Source organism: Chamaea fasciata, unplaced genomic scaffold, assembly GCF_029207755.1.
Source record: "Chamaea fasciata isolate MVZ Bird 193981 ecotype frontalis unplaced genomic scaffold, bChaFas1.0.hap1 SCAF_9, whole genome shotgun sequence".
NCBI classification, from domain to species: Eukaryota; Metazoa; Chordata; class Aves; order Passeriformes; family Sylviidae; genus Chamaea; species Chamaea fasciata.
This window is the reverse complement of record NW_027094094.1, coordinates 12,026,763-12,042,642: the sequence shown is the minus strand read 5'-3', so window position 1 is coordinate 12,042,642 and position 15,880 is coordinate 12,026,763. Positions and strand designations below refer to the sequence as shown.

Sequence of the window (15,880 nt, the reverse complement as noted above, 5' to 3'; positions counted from 1 at the left end):
TGCTTTGATAGCAGTGATTTAAAAATGCTAGTGTTTCATTCCAGCAAATGTTACGATAACAAGCACAAGACTAATGATCTGATGCCTTATCAGAGAGGTTCACAGGTCAGATAGAACCACCACATTATACCTGCAGGATCCAGCATTTCAAAGACAGCCCTGTTTGAGTCTCTCCTGTGCTTTCATCCCCCCAAGCCATACATTGACACTATTGTCCCAAAAGCTGCCCTCACACTGAGGGTTTCTCTGCCAACACTTTCAAACCTCTGAAATATGTCTGGGCTGCCCTACCTCTCAGCCAGGGCCACCTCAACCACCTGAGCTTTTTCCTCCATAAGAGGGAGCAGTGAAAGAGAAGAACATATTCAGTTCACATCAGGCTTTGCCAAACAGCTGGCAAAGAATAACATTAGAAAAACTGATACTTAAGCAACTGTGGTGGAGATTTGTCAATTTAAGAGGGGCAGGATGACATCATCCACTGCCTTCTGTCGTCTTTTGGCTGAAAAAAGCCAGCTGACAGCTGGATGGCCCCTGATCCTGCACTTAAACACAGTGGCAGAAAATTTTGCATTTTATCATCATGTTGCATTTTTCTCCTCTTGTCACAGGCCTTCCCTTGGCTTGCTCCAGGGTTTCCAAGCCTGTATCACATCCTTTCACACCTGCTGAGATCTGTTCACATTTAATGTTGAGCAATAACAAATACTTCTCTTATATTCCTTCATTTAATAAAAGTTGCAAATTTTTCAGAGCTTCTCGTTACTTAAATTTTTTTGCTGCATATTCTGGGGAAATAAGACAGCTTGTGCTTTGAGGGTGCAATTGCAGGAGCTCAGAGGTGTGTGTGGTGGCAAACTGTACTGAGTCACTGCAGTGCAGACTTGGGCTGGTGATGCTGCTCCATGGATCAGGACATGTAGACAGGATTTCAGCAGCACCTGCACTTTTCAATCATTTCCTTGGCTAAGGAAAAGGCTTAATTTCTCAGAGAATCCTGTGTCACTCAGACTCCCTCATGCTGCCAGCCTGTGCTACCCTTGAAGAGGCTGCACAAGGACCATGCAGGCAGCCCTGTGTGTGAAGGGAATTGCTGTTGTTACTTAAAATAACCTGACACAGAAATGAGCCTCTGCTGGGACTCCACCACCTGTCAGTGGACGGGCATGGTTGAAATTCCTCCTCCTCCTCAGGTACTACAGAGCAGCAGCAGCACTTGTTCCAGCCCTTGGGGTGAATTGCAACCATATCTTGGGCTTAGGCAAATTGAGTTTCACCCTTTACATCTCAAACTCCTCTCACCAAAACACAGAAAGACAGATGTACTGGGTGCCTTCACATTTAAACAATACACTGTGATATGCTGGGTACCAGCACACATGGTCCTTCCAAAGCTCACATGCTTGCAAGAACAACTTTTGATATTCATAGAATCACAGAATCATTTATGTTGGGAAAGACCCTTAAGATCATCAAGTCCAACCGTTAGCCAAGCACTGCCAAGGCATCAGTAAACCATATCCACAAGCACCACATCTACCTGTCTTTTAAATAGCTTCATTATCCTTCCCTGGATTCAACTCAGCACCTCAACGTCCTTCTTGTACTAAGAGGCCCAAAACTGGACATAACACTTGAGGTGCAGTTTCACCAGAGCCCAGCACAGGATCACTGGCCTGGCCCTGCTGGCTACACTATTGTTGATACAAGTTTTATAAAGCATTTTACAGATCAGCTTGGCAATCCAGATGGATTTTCTGATCTGCTCTAGGTATGGAGTGATTTAGCAGAGTTTGCCTTACAGTATTGTGACTGGGAGAAGACTACAGTACAATGAGATTAAATGGCAGTATTAGAAGAAAATAAGCAACAAAGTTTCCTGAAAAACTTTTATTTCAGCATATGTTACATCCTTTCCTCCTGGGGCCCTTGTCTGGACTCTCCCCCTGGATTCATTGAGCAGTCATGTTAAGTCTGTCAAGACATAAATGCCCACAGACACAGTGATGCTCATCTTCACTTCCTTCTGCATGATGCTGAAGAGCAGCTGATGCCTTGACAAACACAGGCTGCTAAGGGATGACTTCACACCCAAAGTTCACCAAAGGCGGCCTCCCCCTCCTCTGTATCACACGGAACATTTGCATTCAGATTTATTGCTTCATTTCATTTTGGTCCATCTGTTCCTCCTGGCTCATTTTCTGTTGTCTGGTCAATACTTCCGAACAACTTGAATCATTTGTAAAGTGAAGGACAGCGAGTCAGGCCCTAGGAGCAAGGCACACGAGGAGAGGCATGCAGAAAATAGAGCTGAGGCACAAGGCGGGCCCTGTGGTCCCCAAGGAGCAGGGGCCGAGCACAGCTCATGACATGCTGCTGCCTGATGAGACTGGGGCTTGATCACTATCTCTGCCCAAGCGCCACAGCTGTGTTTGCCACCACATTTTCAGCTGTTTGACAGCTGGTGACAAAGATGCATCCCCCCCTCCTGACACTAGATTGAATTTCCCCTGCTGTGATACACAGGCTTTTTAACTACATGTGGCCAACTCCTGCTACGACCAGCTTGCTTTGAATGCTAAGTGGTAAATATGCTTCATCCCTATCCCCAGCCATAGCTCTGAGTCCCTGTCATGTGTCAAGGGCAGTGACCTTTGCTCTCTGCCCACTGAGTCCCAACAGGACTCATGTGGTGCCCATTTATGTTCAGTTTTGGGGTCCTTTCTTTGCCACACTGCTCCACAGCTCCTTGTCTCTGGTTAATGTGTTAATTGTTATCACTTTGGATCAGCAGACCCAAAGCAGGGTGAGGGTCGGTGCTGACTCCAGTGAGCCCTCTTAGCCTGCCTGCCCTTGCTTTTCAGACCAGATATCATTTTCCAGGCATGTTATGGTTCACAACAAAGTCCTGGCAGCACCCAGCTGTCACGGGACAAGGGCTCAGACACATCATCATCTCCTGCATCCTTTTCCCTCTCCAACTGGAGTCAGCCACAATGTGGAGAGGCCCAGGCTGGCCCCATGGGGACACCAAGCTTGGGTTGAAGCCTAGACACCAAGGCTCTGCTTTATCTCTGCCTCAGAACAGAGCACAGCAAAAAACAACTCTTGGGACACTGCAGTGACCCATTAAAATTAATGGGGCTAAGTCATCCTGGTGTAAGTCACCAACTTCAAAAGATTTACACAAGGGATGAATCTGGAGCCATTATTTTTCTTCTTTGTGCCTTTCAAAAATATGATCTATTTTCCAGACTGCTATGCTCAGCCAGTCTTTCTAACTAAATTAACTACCCTCTTGTTGGTCTCTTATTCCATGCTTTTGTCTACTGTCCAAGTAATTCCAACAACTGCTCACCTGCTCTGTTTTTCCCTGTGTAAAACAGCCCTCCTATGCTTCCAACTGGCCTAATTAATTTCTCTTTTCAGGGGCATATGAAAAAAGACAGAAAAAACAACCCCCCAAACAAAGTTTAATTAGAGAAACCAGGAGGGCTACATACCCTCAAAGCACATTTCTTCTCTGCCCTTGGTTGGGATAGCAGGTAAAGGAGCAGGTAGAAGTGTAACACCTCTACCTCCCTTAAAACCACAATGCACAAAACCTGCCTGATGTATATTCACATATATTCTTCTGTAATAGGAAGCACTTATTTTAGCTAAGGAGGTGCAGGGGACCAACAAGACAGGCAGAGAAGCCTCATGTGTAAGAGATACAAGCTGCCGGCTACTCTGTCATCTGCAAGCCAGCCTTGATCCTGAGGAGGCTCATTCAGTAACAGTGCCAGTGCAGATGGCCTTCAACTCTTTCAGCAAAGAGCTCAGTAACCTTAAAAAGCATAAATCAAAACTGTTAAAATTGGCAGATGATTTGATAGGAAGAAATTCCCTTTTGGGGACTGCTTTTTGTCTGCCAAATTCACCCAGACGCAGAACCACATATGGATTTCTAACCTATGCAGGTTTCAGTGGCGATTACAGTAGTGATTGTGGAATGAACCATGCTAGACATATTATTTTGGGAGACCTGATGCATTAGAAGTAGACAATGAAAAGCTCAGAGTGTATTTGGTCCATGACTTAACCCACCTCCATAGTTCCCAGGTATTCAGCCCTGCGGATTTTGGCACAGGAAAAGTGGACTTGAAATTCAGCTCCTGAACTGGTTTCAAACTTTGCTGAAAGTCCGGAGGTGTTTGGATCTGGAATATTGACTAGTAGCTCCCAAAAGAGGCTGCTAATATCTCAGGGCGAGGCAGCAGAGGATGGAAGGAGCTAGTGTTATTTCACTTTGCTCTAAACGCACTGCAGCCATCTGTACAGCCGCTAAACCACAGGGCCTTGAAGGAGCTACAGCACAGTCTGACTGTAAAGTCAGGCACTGAGAAGCAGTCACTGCCGGGCTGACACAGCCTGCTGGTACTCCTCAAACCCCTGGAAGAAATGCTGCCTGACAGCTGCTTTCTATCCCCTGTGCTTTGGCCCCACCGTGTCCCCGCGAGCGCCTTTTACAGCCCCGCTCAGACATGTACCAACGATGCATCAAGATGAGTAACGGACTAAAAACAAAAATACAGGGCGATCAGGAGCTCCGCAAAGCTGCTTGTAAATCAACTCGAAGTGGCATGTTTCCATAATAAACAATCCGTTATCGCGTTGCTCCGTTCCCAGCGAGCGGCGTGCGGGGAAGGGGAGCGGCCGCGCCGGGAGCGGAGGAGCCGCGCTCCATCTGCCGGCCGCGCCCAGCACCCGCCGGGATGCGGCTGCTCGCTCCCGCCGAGGCCAAGCACCATTGATTCCTTCTTGCACGCCGGCAACATCTGTGCAGGCACCGCCCGTGATGCGAGACCAGCTCTGTCAGGATTTACTCTGATAAAGAATAAAAGCCGCAACGCCCGTGTGAGAGGTGCTGGGCTGTGGCTGGCACAGGGATGAGGAGAAACACTTCCCCGTTGGGACTGGGAAGTCACTGCTGTCACCTCCATGAGACACAATCCATCACCATGCACAAAGCATGCAACAAGGCACGTTGGGTTCAGTGGGTGGGAAACAGTCTGGGAACCAAAAGGTTTGTGTTTCTGTTACAGGCAACAACACCTTCATCTCCCTTCCCCTGACAACCTTTTTCAAATATCCCTGGACAAGCAGGGCTCCATAACAGCAAAAGCCATCTGCCTTCCAAAAGGTCTTCAGGTGAAATGTATTTCCCTCAAAATGCTTGATGATGGCATGGCAAAACTGTTGATACCTGAAAATACAAATGTATACAGATACATGCAGCTGGCAAGGATCTGGGAATGCACATGCATGAATGTATGCTCATGTATTTCATGTTTGTAAAAAATGTATTTCCAAAGGCTTGGTCATACTACCCTGTTGCCAGCAGGGCTTCGGGAGGTCAAAATGAGAGAGCACAGAATCACTGTGTTACCCATCAGCCACAAGTGACCTCTGCTGGGGGCTGCTTTGAGAGCTAAAATACAGCCTAGGCCATGGACAGGGAGACCAAGCAGTTCCCTGAAAGCAAATCTGCAGCAAAGAGAGAATGTGAATGCAGGACTTCTCCACCCTTTCCTCCCGTTCATCCCATGAGTCCTGTCACACACTGCCCCATCCAACAAGGCTCCCACTAGGCACAGACCCTGCCCACCCAACAGAAATGGCAGGCACAGGGCACCTAAAACCTGCATCAGCCCGTTCCTGCTAATTACATTGTGACAGCTAATGGGCTTTAAAAACCTAATTTCTGACTTATTTTTCCTATGTCACTTTTAATATAATGGGGACAAAGCAGCTCACATCATAGTTTTTGAGGGATCAGGCAATTCAATTTCTTGCTAATCTCTGAGCAGTCATAGCCCTTTTGATGTCCCATCCATGTTTTAAAGGATGTGGCAACCCTGACAGTTTAGGAATGTGCATGCAATTATGAATGCTAATACAATTAACAGTGAAAGACTCATACTTGGATCACAAACCCAGCTCTCTTTCAACTCAAGCTCTCCTTGGAGGCTTCCAAGTAAATGGGTCAGATAGCAGTACAAAACTCCAGATAAAGAAAAGTAATGCTTAAGTGAAAGAAAAGACCATGGTGCAAAATTCTTCAAAAAGCACTGACTAGGCACTGTCAGAGAGATTAAAGACAGAAGCAGCTCCCTAGCTATTAGATGTCAGGGTCAAATTTCATGTAGGGAACTCGTGGTGGAGTTACCCTGGGGATGGGAAGGACTGGCACCAGCGATGAACTGCAAGTGAGTCTTACTCCAGTGCTGAGTGCAGCTTCAGGATTAGTGCCTGCACCCCCTGCACAGCACATGCGCACACAGAGCAGGGGATGAAAAATGCATGATCAAGTTTACGGCAGAGCTCCCACCGAGGATCAAAGCTGCCGCCCCCAGCAACACTCACTGGCCCCAGCCAGTTTCACATGCTGCCTTCCTGAATTTTCTAACATGGGAAAAGACATCAAAAGCCTTGAAAGGGGAAAAGCACATCTCCAAGGAACACCACCTTAAGCATACAGGCAGTATTGAGAAGTAAGGGGTGGGGGGGGTTTGGTCAGCACTCTGCGAACACCATGGGCCAAAACCAGTCAGTTTCCCAAAAAAGAAAGAAAAACCTCACTTGTCCAATTCCAGCAACAATTAACCCAGGGACATCCCATTTGAAGCTGGTACTTCCACAGCAAGGAATGCTCAGCACTTGTGAGGACACACCAGTTGGCACAAATTTCATGAATTCAAGTTGGTGGACTGAGACTGGTGCCTCTTCTCAGAAGCTTTGAAAAAATTTCTCTTCCCAGACCTGAGGGACCACAGGTAGCCGGCCCAAATCAGATCCTTGTCAGCCCATAGCTCTGCAGGCTGGGTGTTCCAGCTTTTCCCTCCCTTCTTAAGACACTGACTCGCCTGCGCAGAGTAAGGAGGCACTTCACTCAGGTGCAGCCTCTCCTGTGAGGACACATCCTGTGGCCAAGGTAAGCTGCTGCCCACAAGAGCTCATCTGGGAACTGCTCTGGGTGCTGCTGCATGGTGGGAAGACATAGGAAGGACAGAGACCCCAACTGTCGCAACAGCAGCTGGACACAGCTCCAAAACCTAGTGCACTTTTGCTCAGGTTCTTCAGTTCATAATTACAAATATATTTGCCTCTTAAGACCATTTTACAAACAGTTCATAACTCTGTGGTTTTCAAATTGCCCAGCTCTGGGTCCGATTGTTGCTTGCAATTGTAAAACATCAGAAGTCACTTGATTAAATCAGGTTAGTGAGGTCCTAGGCCCCTCTCCCCCTCCCTCAGTAGTAGTCATTCTTTCCTTTACTGTTTAAATCTTTATTCTGCACAGCTCCTGCCCTTGCACAGTCTTCCATTTCACCCACAAATGAAGAGTAATTTTCCTTCAGAGCAGCATTTGGAGAGCTTTGATTGGAAATTTGCCCTTGTTCCATCATTTTTCAAAAGCTTTGTGTTCCAACCTGCTCCCTGCTTCAGGTTAAATGAAGCAACATGGATAACAGTCTTACTGGAAGGCAGGAGCAGGGCCTGGCAGGTAATAGTTCAGCCGCATAAGAACTGTATGTAATCTGCAGGTACCAGTGTGCTGGAGAGGGAAAGAGGGAAGGAGGGATCGGGGGATGGATGGATGGATGGATAGGAAATACAGGACAAGCAGAGGCAGTCCCTGCCATCTAGGGAAGAGCTGTGCCTGGGAAGCTGTGGAGACAAAGGTTTGTTAAGGAGCATCAGTGTGATAAGGCAACAGTCCAACGGAGCTGCAGCAGATGTGGGGTGGGGTTTAATCCTTCCTGGGTCAAGCAAGAAGGCCAAAACCTGGATTAATGTACAGTGTGTCAGGCTGCACATGCACGGCCCTGGCAATACTATTCAGATGACAGCAATCACCCAGATTAGGTGCTGACAACTCCCCTAACGGGATCACGCAGGAAATCTGGCCAGAAGAGCTGTCACTGACTTTCACAGCCAAAAACATGAGCAAGCCAGTGACACCTTCCACACTGAAGCTGTGCTGAGCACCCTGGCACAGCCAAAGCTGGGGATGAGAAAGGTTTCCCTTTCCAACTTGGCTCTTTAGCTTAGTGGAGCAGGAGCAAGGAGTGCCTGATGATCTGCACAGCTTCCCAGGTCTGCAGAGATGATTCAGTCTAGTACTAAGTATTAAGGAGACAATTAGATAATCTTCAATCTCTTCCATATGCTTACAAATATCTGGTCCAGGTGTGGTTCTGGAGCTGTTAGTAGTGATGTCCAAGACTGCAAGTCTGCTTCTTTCCCATTCCCTCATCAAGTCTTAGATGTAATGGTATTAAATACCAAAAAATTACTATCATATGACCAATGGAAAAAGATAGGGCTGTAACACCTAATAAGAAGCCAGGTGGAAAAGCTATTTCATATCTGTTCATAGCAATATGTCACAGCTTTCCCACTGCTCTCTAGAGGAATTTCTGCTCTCCAGGACACAAGAGCCAAGAGAAAGTCAGCTTCACCAAGTGAGCATGGCAAGGGGGTAAGGCAGAGCCTGTCCCTGGAGAGAGCAGAACACACACACCACCATATCCAAAATGCATGTAAAAACCAAATGCATTTTTTTTTTCCAGCTCAGCTAGTGTTTTTTGCTGCACAATGAATGCATGTAGAGCACCATCTCCCCACGACGTGGCAGTAGCTGCCTGCAGAGCTCCTAACTCAGGGCTTTCCCATATCTGACGCATGCCATCAAGTGATGCTGTTTATACTGGATGCTACAAGCTGTGCAACAAACATGGCTTTGCAAGAGGGTTGGAAAATTCTGCAAAAAACACCACATGCAAACCTCAAAATTTTTACATTATCATCAGACATAGGGATTGTGAACCATGGCTGTGGTAGAAGGACTGTACACATCTACATATACATACACACACATAAGAGCAAAATATTATTTCCTGCATCGAACAGCTCTTGACACACAATGGACTTTTGGCCAAGTTTTGGGTGAAAACCTGCCAAAAATCCCTGCCCTCTGGGGCAATGTTGAACATTGTCCACAGAGCATTTTGTGTGCAGGGGATGGATGTGTCTTTTAATGTCCCTGGCTGTCCTCCAGCTGAGGAAGTCCCTCTCCTGGCTTTCTGAGAAGGGAAATACACAGGGCAGGTGAAACCCTGCCCGCCCTACTGGGAGCTGTTTGTTGTACCAGCTATTGCTGGTGAGGGATGTCAGACTGAAGTGGCCTCTCCCAGGTGAAGCTCTTTGTAAAACAGATGCCAGCAGTGGGAGGGAGATACTGGACACCAACCCAATTTCACAGCATTCTCATTGTAGTCTGCAAGAATGAAGGACAGGCTCAAATCAGAGCCTGATTTGACAGCCTGACACCGGAAGAGCTTGTGCAAGCCTAGGATAGGAAGCTGTTCCCTCCCTGCTGGTGAGTCCTCCTGCTGACATAAAGGGTCCAATTCATTCCCTGACACCTGGTCTCCATGAATACAGCCTTTACTGACTTAATCTTCATGCTGCTTTCCTCAGGAGTCCTCCCAGTCACAAGACCAATCCTATCCCCACCCTGCTCCTGGGGAACACGTTGGCCCACCCACACCTCAGGCTGATGAGCTGTGCCCATGTGTGGCCCTACACTGCTGGATCTCCTGGGAGACCAAATAAATGATGTCACCACTGACAAGAACTACTGTTGGATTGAGAGGACAACAAAAAAAGGCAATAGAAGAAACAAGGTGTTCATCAAGGGGGAGTGCAATAGCAGCAGGTGAGCCCCATTAGGAATCACAGCATTTACCTTCAAGCAGTGTTAGTTCAATAAATATAACAGACCATGGATGCATGAGCCATTTTCAGCCAGCAAGGTTCAGAGGACAATCCACAGCTCCCTAGGCTTGGGGAGCAGTGACATGCAGGCAGCAACATCACTCCCTTGCCCAGGTGTTGCCAGTCTCAGACTGAGGTTACTCCTACGTGCTTTACCTGTGGCACCCTGCTTTGCTTTTAGACCTAAGGAAGCTTTTGGGAATCCATTCCTAGATCAGCGACACAGGACTGTGCAATGAAGGGACTGCTCTGCCTTCACCTGAAACTTCCAGCCCAGCACAATTCTCTTTCCAGCTCCCATGTAACCTGTCCCTCAGGCAGAGGGGGAGAAGGGACATGTGCTGGGCTTTCTCTCCCATCTCCTTCCACCTTACAGTGGAGACATGAATGAGGACTGAACTGGGTTGAGACAAAATCTGAGTAGGATCAGCCCTACATGTCAGCCTCTGGCTCGTGGAGGAGAGCAGGGTCCTGCCCAAAAAGCTGCCATGAGCCAAAACCTGGCCAGTGTGCAGCGGCCAGAGCCCAGACAGGGCACAAAGCTGTTCTCCGTGGTACACACAGCCTGGCAGCTCACATGTGGGCAAGGATCAGCTTTCCCCACACACTACCTGCAGCAGTGGGAGCTGCTCAAATGCAACCGTGCTCCTAGGCAGCCTGGTGCTAACCTGCCTCTCTCTCCCTCTCATGTGGCTCGGCTGGTATTTCCCTCAGCGCTGCCAAGCCACAAGCCCTTGTCTTTCTGGGACACACAAGTATCTGCAGGCAGGGCTGGCAGGGCCATACGCTGGGGTTAGGAAGGCTCCTATGCTGGGGGTGAGCTGCAGGGTGAGCAGGGTGGGGGGCTCAGGAAAGTGGGATGGGCTCCTCTCCAGCAGCCCCCAGCAGGGCTGCTCTCATGTGATAAGAACTGTCCCTCAGCTCAGCTCCGCTGCAGGAAGTTTGTTCCTGTCACCCCATTTCCCACCTCCCTCCCCTCTCTCTGCAGGTTGAGAAGGTCGCAGCCCTGGAATGTGCAGAGGAAGAAGGGACACGGGAGCAGGCTGCCTCTGCCACCCTCTCCCTAGTCGGTCCCCAATGCCTGTGGCAGGACCCTGCAGCAATGTGCTTACAGAGAGAAAAGCCTAAGAGCAGCTCCGAGGGTTTGGCTGCCTTCTGAGCACAAGTCTGCAGCAGGCTGTTTGTGGACAAACAAGCCATCCCCATTATAAATCCTTTATTTATTCCATTCCATTTCCCCAGCCTTCTGCCAGAGAGTTTGTCCCTGGCACTGTGCTGGGCAGTACAAACAGCTGATTCAACATCCAGCAATAGAGGGGAAGAGGTGGGAGCCCCGGAGCTCCCTGTGCTTGACACAGGACTCTGCTGGCAAAAATAACTTCTCTCCACTTCGAGAGCTCCTCTGCAAGCACATTTCTCCATAAAGTGGATCCTCTGCCTCCCCTGATGCTCCCTGCTCTTTTCTCCATGCTGAACAGCAACAAATTAACATTTCCATCCTTTATCATATGGGTCACTGGGTTGAATGAGAGGAGGGAGAATGCTGCTCAGCTGTCAAGTCAGCAATGCCGCTGTTTCTGAGTTCTACACAGGCAGTTTCAAACCCTTCCTCCAGGTCAAAGCAGCAGAACCCACCAAGTGCAGCAGCAGAAGCAGGATGCACAATGGTGCAAAGCTGAGTAATAAAGTGCCCCACCTCATACCTCCATAAAATACCTAGGGACTGATGTATCCCCAGGGTAACTCAGCTGATATCAACATCATTATCACACATGGTGTCTGCCCAGTGACATTACACAATCCCTACGAGGTTGCTGACTGTGCCAAACATCATGTCCGCTCTTGCAGCAAGAACCAAGAGTTTGTTGCAGGATCTTCCCCAAGTGCTGGACTTTGCTGGCAACCTGTGGGGAGGGGGAAAGCCCAGACTGAACAAGGACAGTGTTGGCAGCAAGCTAAGCTGTGGGCCCCTATCTTCCTTGGGTTAGTGGAGCTAAAGGTGGAAGTGAAGTAATGGAAGGACTGGAAGGACTGGAAGGACTGTCTGGAGCAGAAGGCAAACTGGCCCAGTGGAGGGAAGCCCAGAGCTGAACTGCAGACTGTTCTCTGAAGCTCCAAAGGTCTTGGCTGCTTTACCGCTGTTAGGGTTGGCTACAGTTTGCCTGGTTTTAGTCTTCAGTTTCTTCCCTCAATCCAGTCAGGACGGAAGAGAGTAAAGATGTGATGGACAACAGGACCACAGCACGCTCCCCGTGAGCTGCTGGGACTATGGCACCAGAGGCGGCCTGGGCCAGGTACCACTTCCACACCGCTCTCCCTCAAACACAAGACCTGCTCCTGTTCCCACCAGCTGGAGTCTGGCTGGCTCAATCTGGCTGTCTCATGTGTGATCTCCAGGACCACAGAGGAGCTGTAGTCTTGGAGGGACAGAGAATGGATTCTCTTTGCCATCTCTCTGAAGGAGTACTCCAGCCTTGGCTCTTAGACAGAGTCTGCAGGTGATTCCTCACTTACAGCCACCCAGGTGACTTTTGCCCTGCCATGTATCCGCTGATTCCTTAAAGTCTTGTCCTGAGTCCCACTGGCACTCAGCGCAGACCTTGCCACAGCCAGCAGCAGCAGCACAGAGGAAATACATACTAAGTCCAGTCCTTTTCATTAGTGTTTCAGAAAGGGGAGAATTTCTACGAGAATCCTGTACTGAATCCAAGAAATTGCAACTCTGCTCATTTCCACCTCTGCAACCTCAGATCAAGTGGCATTGAGAAACAAACAGAACAGGGCTGAAGGTCCTTGCAACCTGCAAAGCTCAACCAAGAAACTCATCTCCAGATGCTGGCAATGGCTGCCCCAGCTCTAATGATCCCCTTGGAGGCTCTTCTTCCTCTCAGCTAAGCACTGTAATACTGCGTTACATTTATTTAGACCATATGTAATACACACAAGAGCCCATAAAAGCTTAAACAGCACAATAAACATTTGGAAAAGCACAGTGACCAGATTTATGGGTTTGGATACGTGCCAGCGTGACCCACCAGAATCAGATCCTTAAGTTTTTGTCTAAGTCCAAGACATACACACAACACAAACACAAATGTGCTGTTATCCTTGGAAAAAAGATAAACAGCCCCCAAAGCCCATCCCCAGCACTGGAACATGACGGCCTTTCACTGTGTCTGATTGGACTTCGTTTAAATCAAAGCCATAAAGAAGGTCTTGGCAAGGAGAAATAAACGTAGCACGACAAAACTTCACCCCAGAGCACACTGTAAAACTGACAAAGAGGGAAAGACAAAAAGATTTAGACACTTAATTTCCACTGAAGGGGAGATGAATCCTGCTGTAGAAAAAGAGCTGAGCTTTGCCAAATTCCAAGATACTTTTGTACAAAGTTTCTTCCAAAGGGGTTATGTGATACCTCCTGTGCCACCTACCAGTTTGGAGGAAAGGGGTGATGGCTCAGCAGAACAGAAGATGTGTGAAATGATGACAGATCCCAGGACATGCAAAACATTTTTACCCAAGGAACTGCAAAAGCCTTGAGCTTTGAGTATAAATGACTCTGGGATAGTGGAAGAGCAGGGCACCAGCAGGATGTAGAAGTTTCTCTATTTACCCAGCTTAAGAACAGATGAAAGAATTCCATTTTCTTGGCTTCTTGGGCATTTTATGGCACTGGGTTTTTTACCTCTTTTACTTTTAATAATATCTATGGCTAAACACAGTATTTTGAAAACCTACAGCCCCTTCCAGTTCACAAATTTACTTCACAAGCAGGATTTAGCACAGTCGTGAGCATCCAGTGCTCAAAACAGAAACCAGGAGTCCTGGCTCCATGTTTTGTGCCCTCATCCAGGGCAGAACCCCATCCCCAGACTTAAAGTAAAAGGAAAGAGATAAAAGAACAGCACAAGATACTGCTTTTGAGAAACCTGCCTCATTTGTTATGATAAAGGAGAGCATTACGGATTAGCTGGCAATACATGGAAGGAATTGCCCACCTCCCACGCATAATTTCCCACAAAATGTTTTTACAAGTTTAAGACGAGCTGCTACGTAAAGTTATACAAAAGAAAGACTAAAACTTGATGACAGATTTACTCACATAAGGCTCAGGACGTGATGATGCCCTCGTTGTTAAAGGACCAGCTCAGAAGCACTGCTCTGCTTTGCTCTTCAAACTGCAGAAAAAGGCTGTTTGTGTTTATCGGCTGCTCTGGGAGGTGGGTTGTGCACTGAGAACAAAAGCCACATGCAAGGGCACATTCTCTCACCCACTGGCACGGGCACACTCAGGGACAGCTTTGCCTAGGACAAGGTCTATCTGCAGCACCAGTGGCCACAGAGGACAGAGCAGGGGGGGCTCCGGTTGGAATGCTGCAGGGTGCCAGCTGCTAGGAAGGCCACACATTTCGTGACCACAGAATTAGTGAAAAGGCACAGCAGTAGTAAAGGGTCCTGTGGGAGGAAAAGATGTGTTGAAGCAAGGGCCACATGGTGTGGGTAAATGGAGTATGTGCCAAGGGAATGTCTTAGCAGCTCCTGGGAGGGAGGACTGGCAGTTAAAGGTCTGTGCAAGGTGGCTTTGCTCATGTTACCCCACAGGACAACTCGCACAAGAGGAAGGGATGGGAAATACAGGACAGGCAGGGAGACAATAAAGCCAGGGGAAGAGCAGTGCACTGTTGACACATCCCTCTTCCACCCCCTTGGGAATGAAAACTCTGCTCAAGCTCCAAAGTACACATCTGCCTGAGAGCTTGAACAGCCCCAGCCGAACCTCCTTGCACAAACAGGGGCTGGGGGTACCTCCAGCACAAGCTGCCATCAGCAAGGACTGCAGGAAGGGACACAAAGGACAAACAGAGGAGCAGGCAGCTGAAGCTGAGAGCAGAGGACACTAAGGGCTGGTTCTGAACAGGGACTTGCAGATGGAATAATCTAGCCAAGTGTCACAGCAAGCCAAGCCTGCAGCCCTACACAGACTGATTTCAAACAAAGTGAAGGCTCCTAAGCAATTTATCTTCTAAAGCAGACTGTGCTCCCAGTTCTGACAGAGATTTGGTTGAGGAAGAAGAGGGAGACACAGGTAACCATCAGCCCTCTTGCCTTCCTCCATGCTCATGTGATCCTCTCCAGAGCTGCCATGGGGCAGCTGGGCACAAACACAGGTTCCTCTTCCACATCACAGCTACAGCCCACCCTGCTCTCCCTGCTGTCCTGGCATGTGAAGAAATGTGGATTGGTTGTTGTGTCACTTCTGCACAGGTATCTGCTGTTCTCCTCAGAGGAGGGACTTCAAATCAGGCAATTCACCACAGTTTGGGGAAGAAGACAACAGGGTGAGATGGATCTTGAGGTAAAGATCCCCCTTCACATGCTGATGAGCAGAGAATGAGTGTGTGTTTTTTGTGAGACCAGTGGTTGAAGCAGAGAACTCAAGGACATCCTGAAGACTAGTCCCCCTGTAACCTAGAGAAAACTAGTTCAATGTTTCTTTAGCACATTTTCCTCAAATACAGAATTTTGCAAAAATTGACTCCTGTAGATCCTGAAGTTATATATCAGCAAGTCAAACTGCTCGCAAGCTAGGGGTGTTTGCAGAGGCAAATGGCAGAAATTGTGCCAAGAGTCACAACATGAGGCTAAAATCCAGACCTTCTGGCTCCTGTTCTATCCTTAGTGACCTTTCAAAACCACTTTCATACTTTTGCTTCCCTAGTTCTAAAATAAAACCTGTATTTCACAGTCTAGCTGAGAGGGTTCATGTTCGGGCCATACCTCGAGGTGTACAGTGAGATAAGTCTATAGAAGGGCAATGCAGTACTATTGCTATTGCTAATACTGGATGACTTACATGATGCTTTCTTTTCAGTATTATTATTAGGAACAATCCCTGGGAAGATTTCAGTTTCACTATAAAAAGAAATAAGATATATTATAGACAGCTAGGGACAAAAATAATCTCTTCCCATGTGATTTGTGCTATTTAAAGGGACATCATACCTATTCTTGAAAAGACCAGTTTCAGAAGACAAACAACGGACATCTGTCA

General features: G+C 48.0%; 1 protein-coding gene across 5 annotated transcripts in view; it reads right to left on the bottom strand.

Annotated features, from left to right (window-relative positions):
* SH3PXD2A (SH3 and PX domains 2A) overlaps nucleotides 1–15,880 on the bottom strand; it is a 248,717-nt gene that overhangs the window by 108,705 nt on the left and 124,132 nt on the right. For 2 of the 5 annotated variants that reach the window (XM_066190979.1, XM_066190983.1), the window contains exon 1: nucleotides 13,931–14,010. The exons of the other annotated variants lie outside the window; for them this stretch is intronic. In XM_066190979.1, the coding sequence (XP_066047076.1) occupies nucleotides 13,931–13,932 (2 nt within the window). In that variant the 5' untranslated portion in view covers nucleotides 13,933–14,010. Of the gene's footprint in view, nucleotides 1–13,930; nucleotides 14,011–15,880 lie in introns of those variants that run through there. 5 annotated transcript variants of the gene reach the window in all.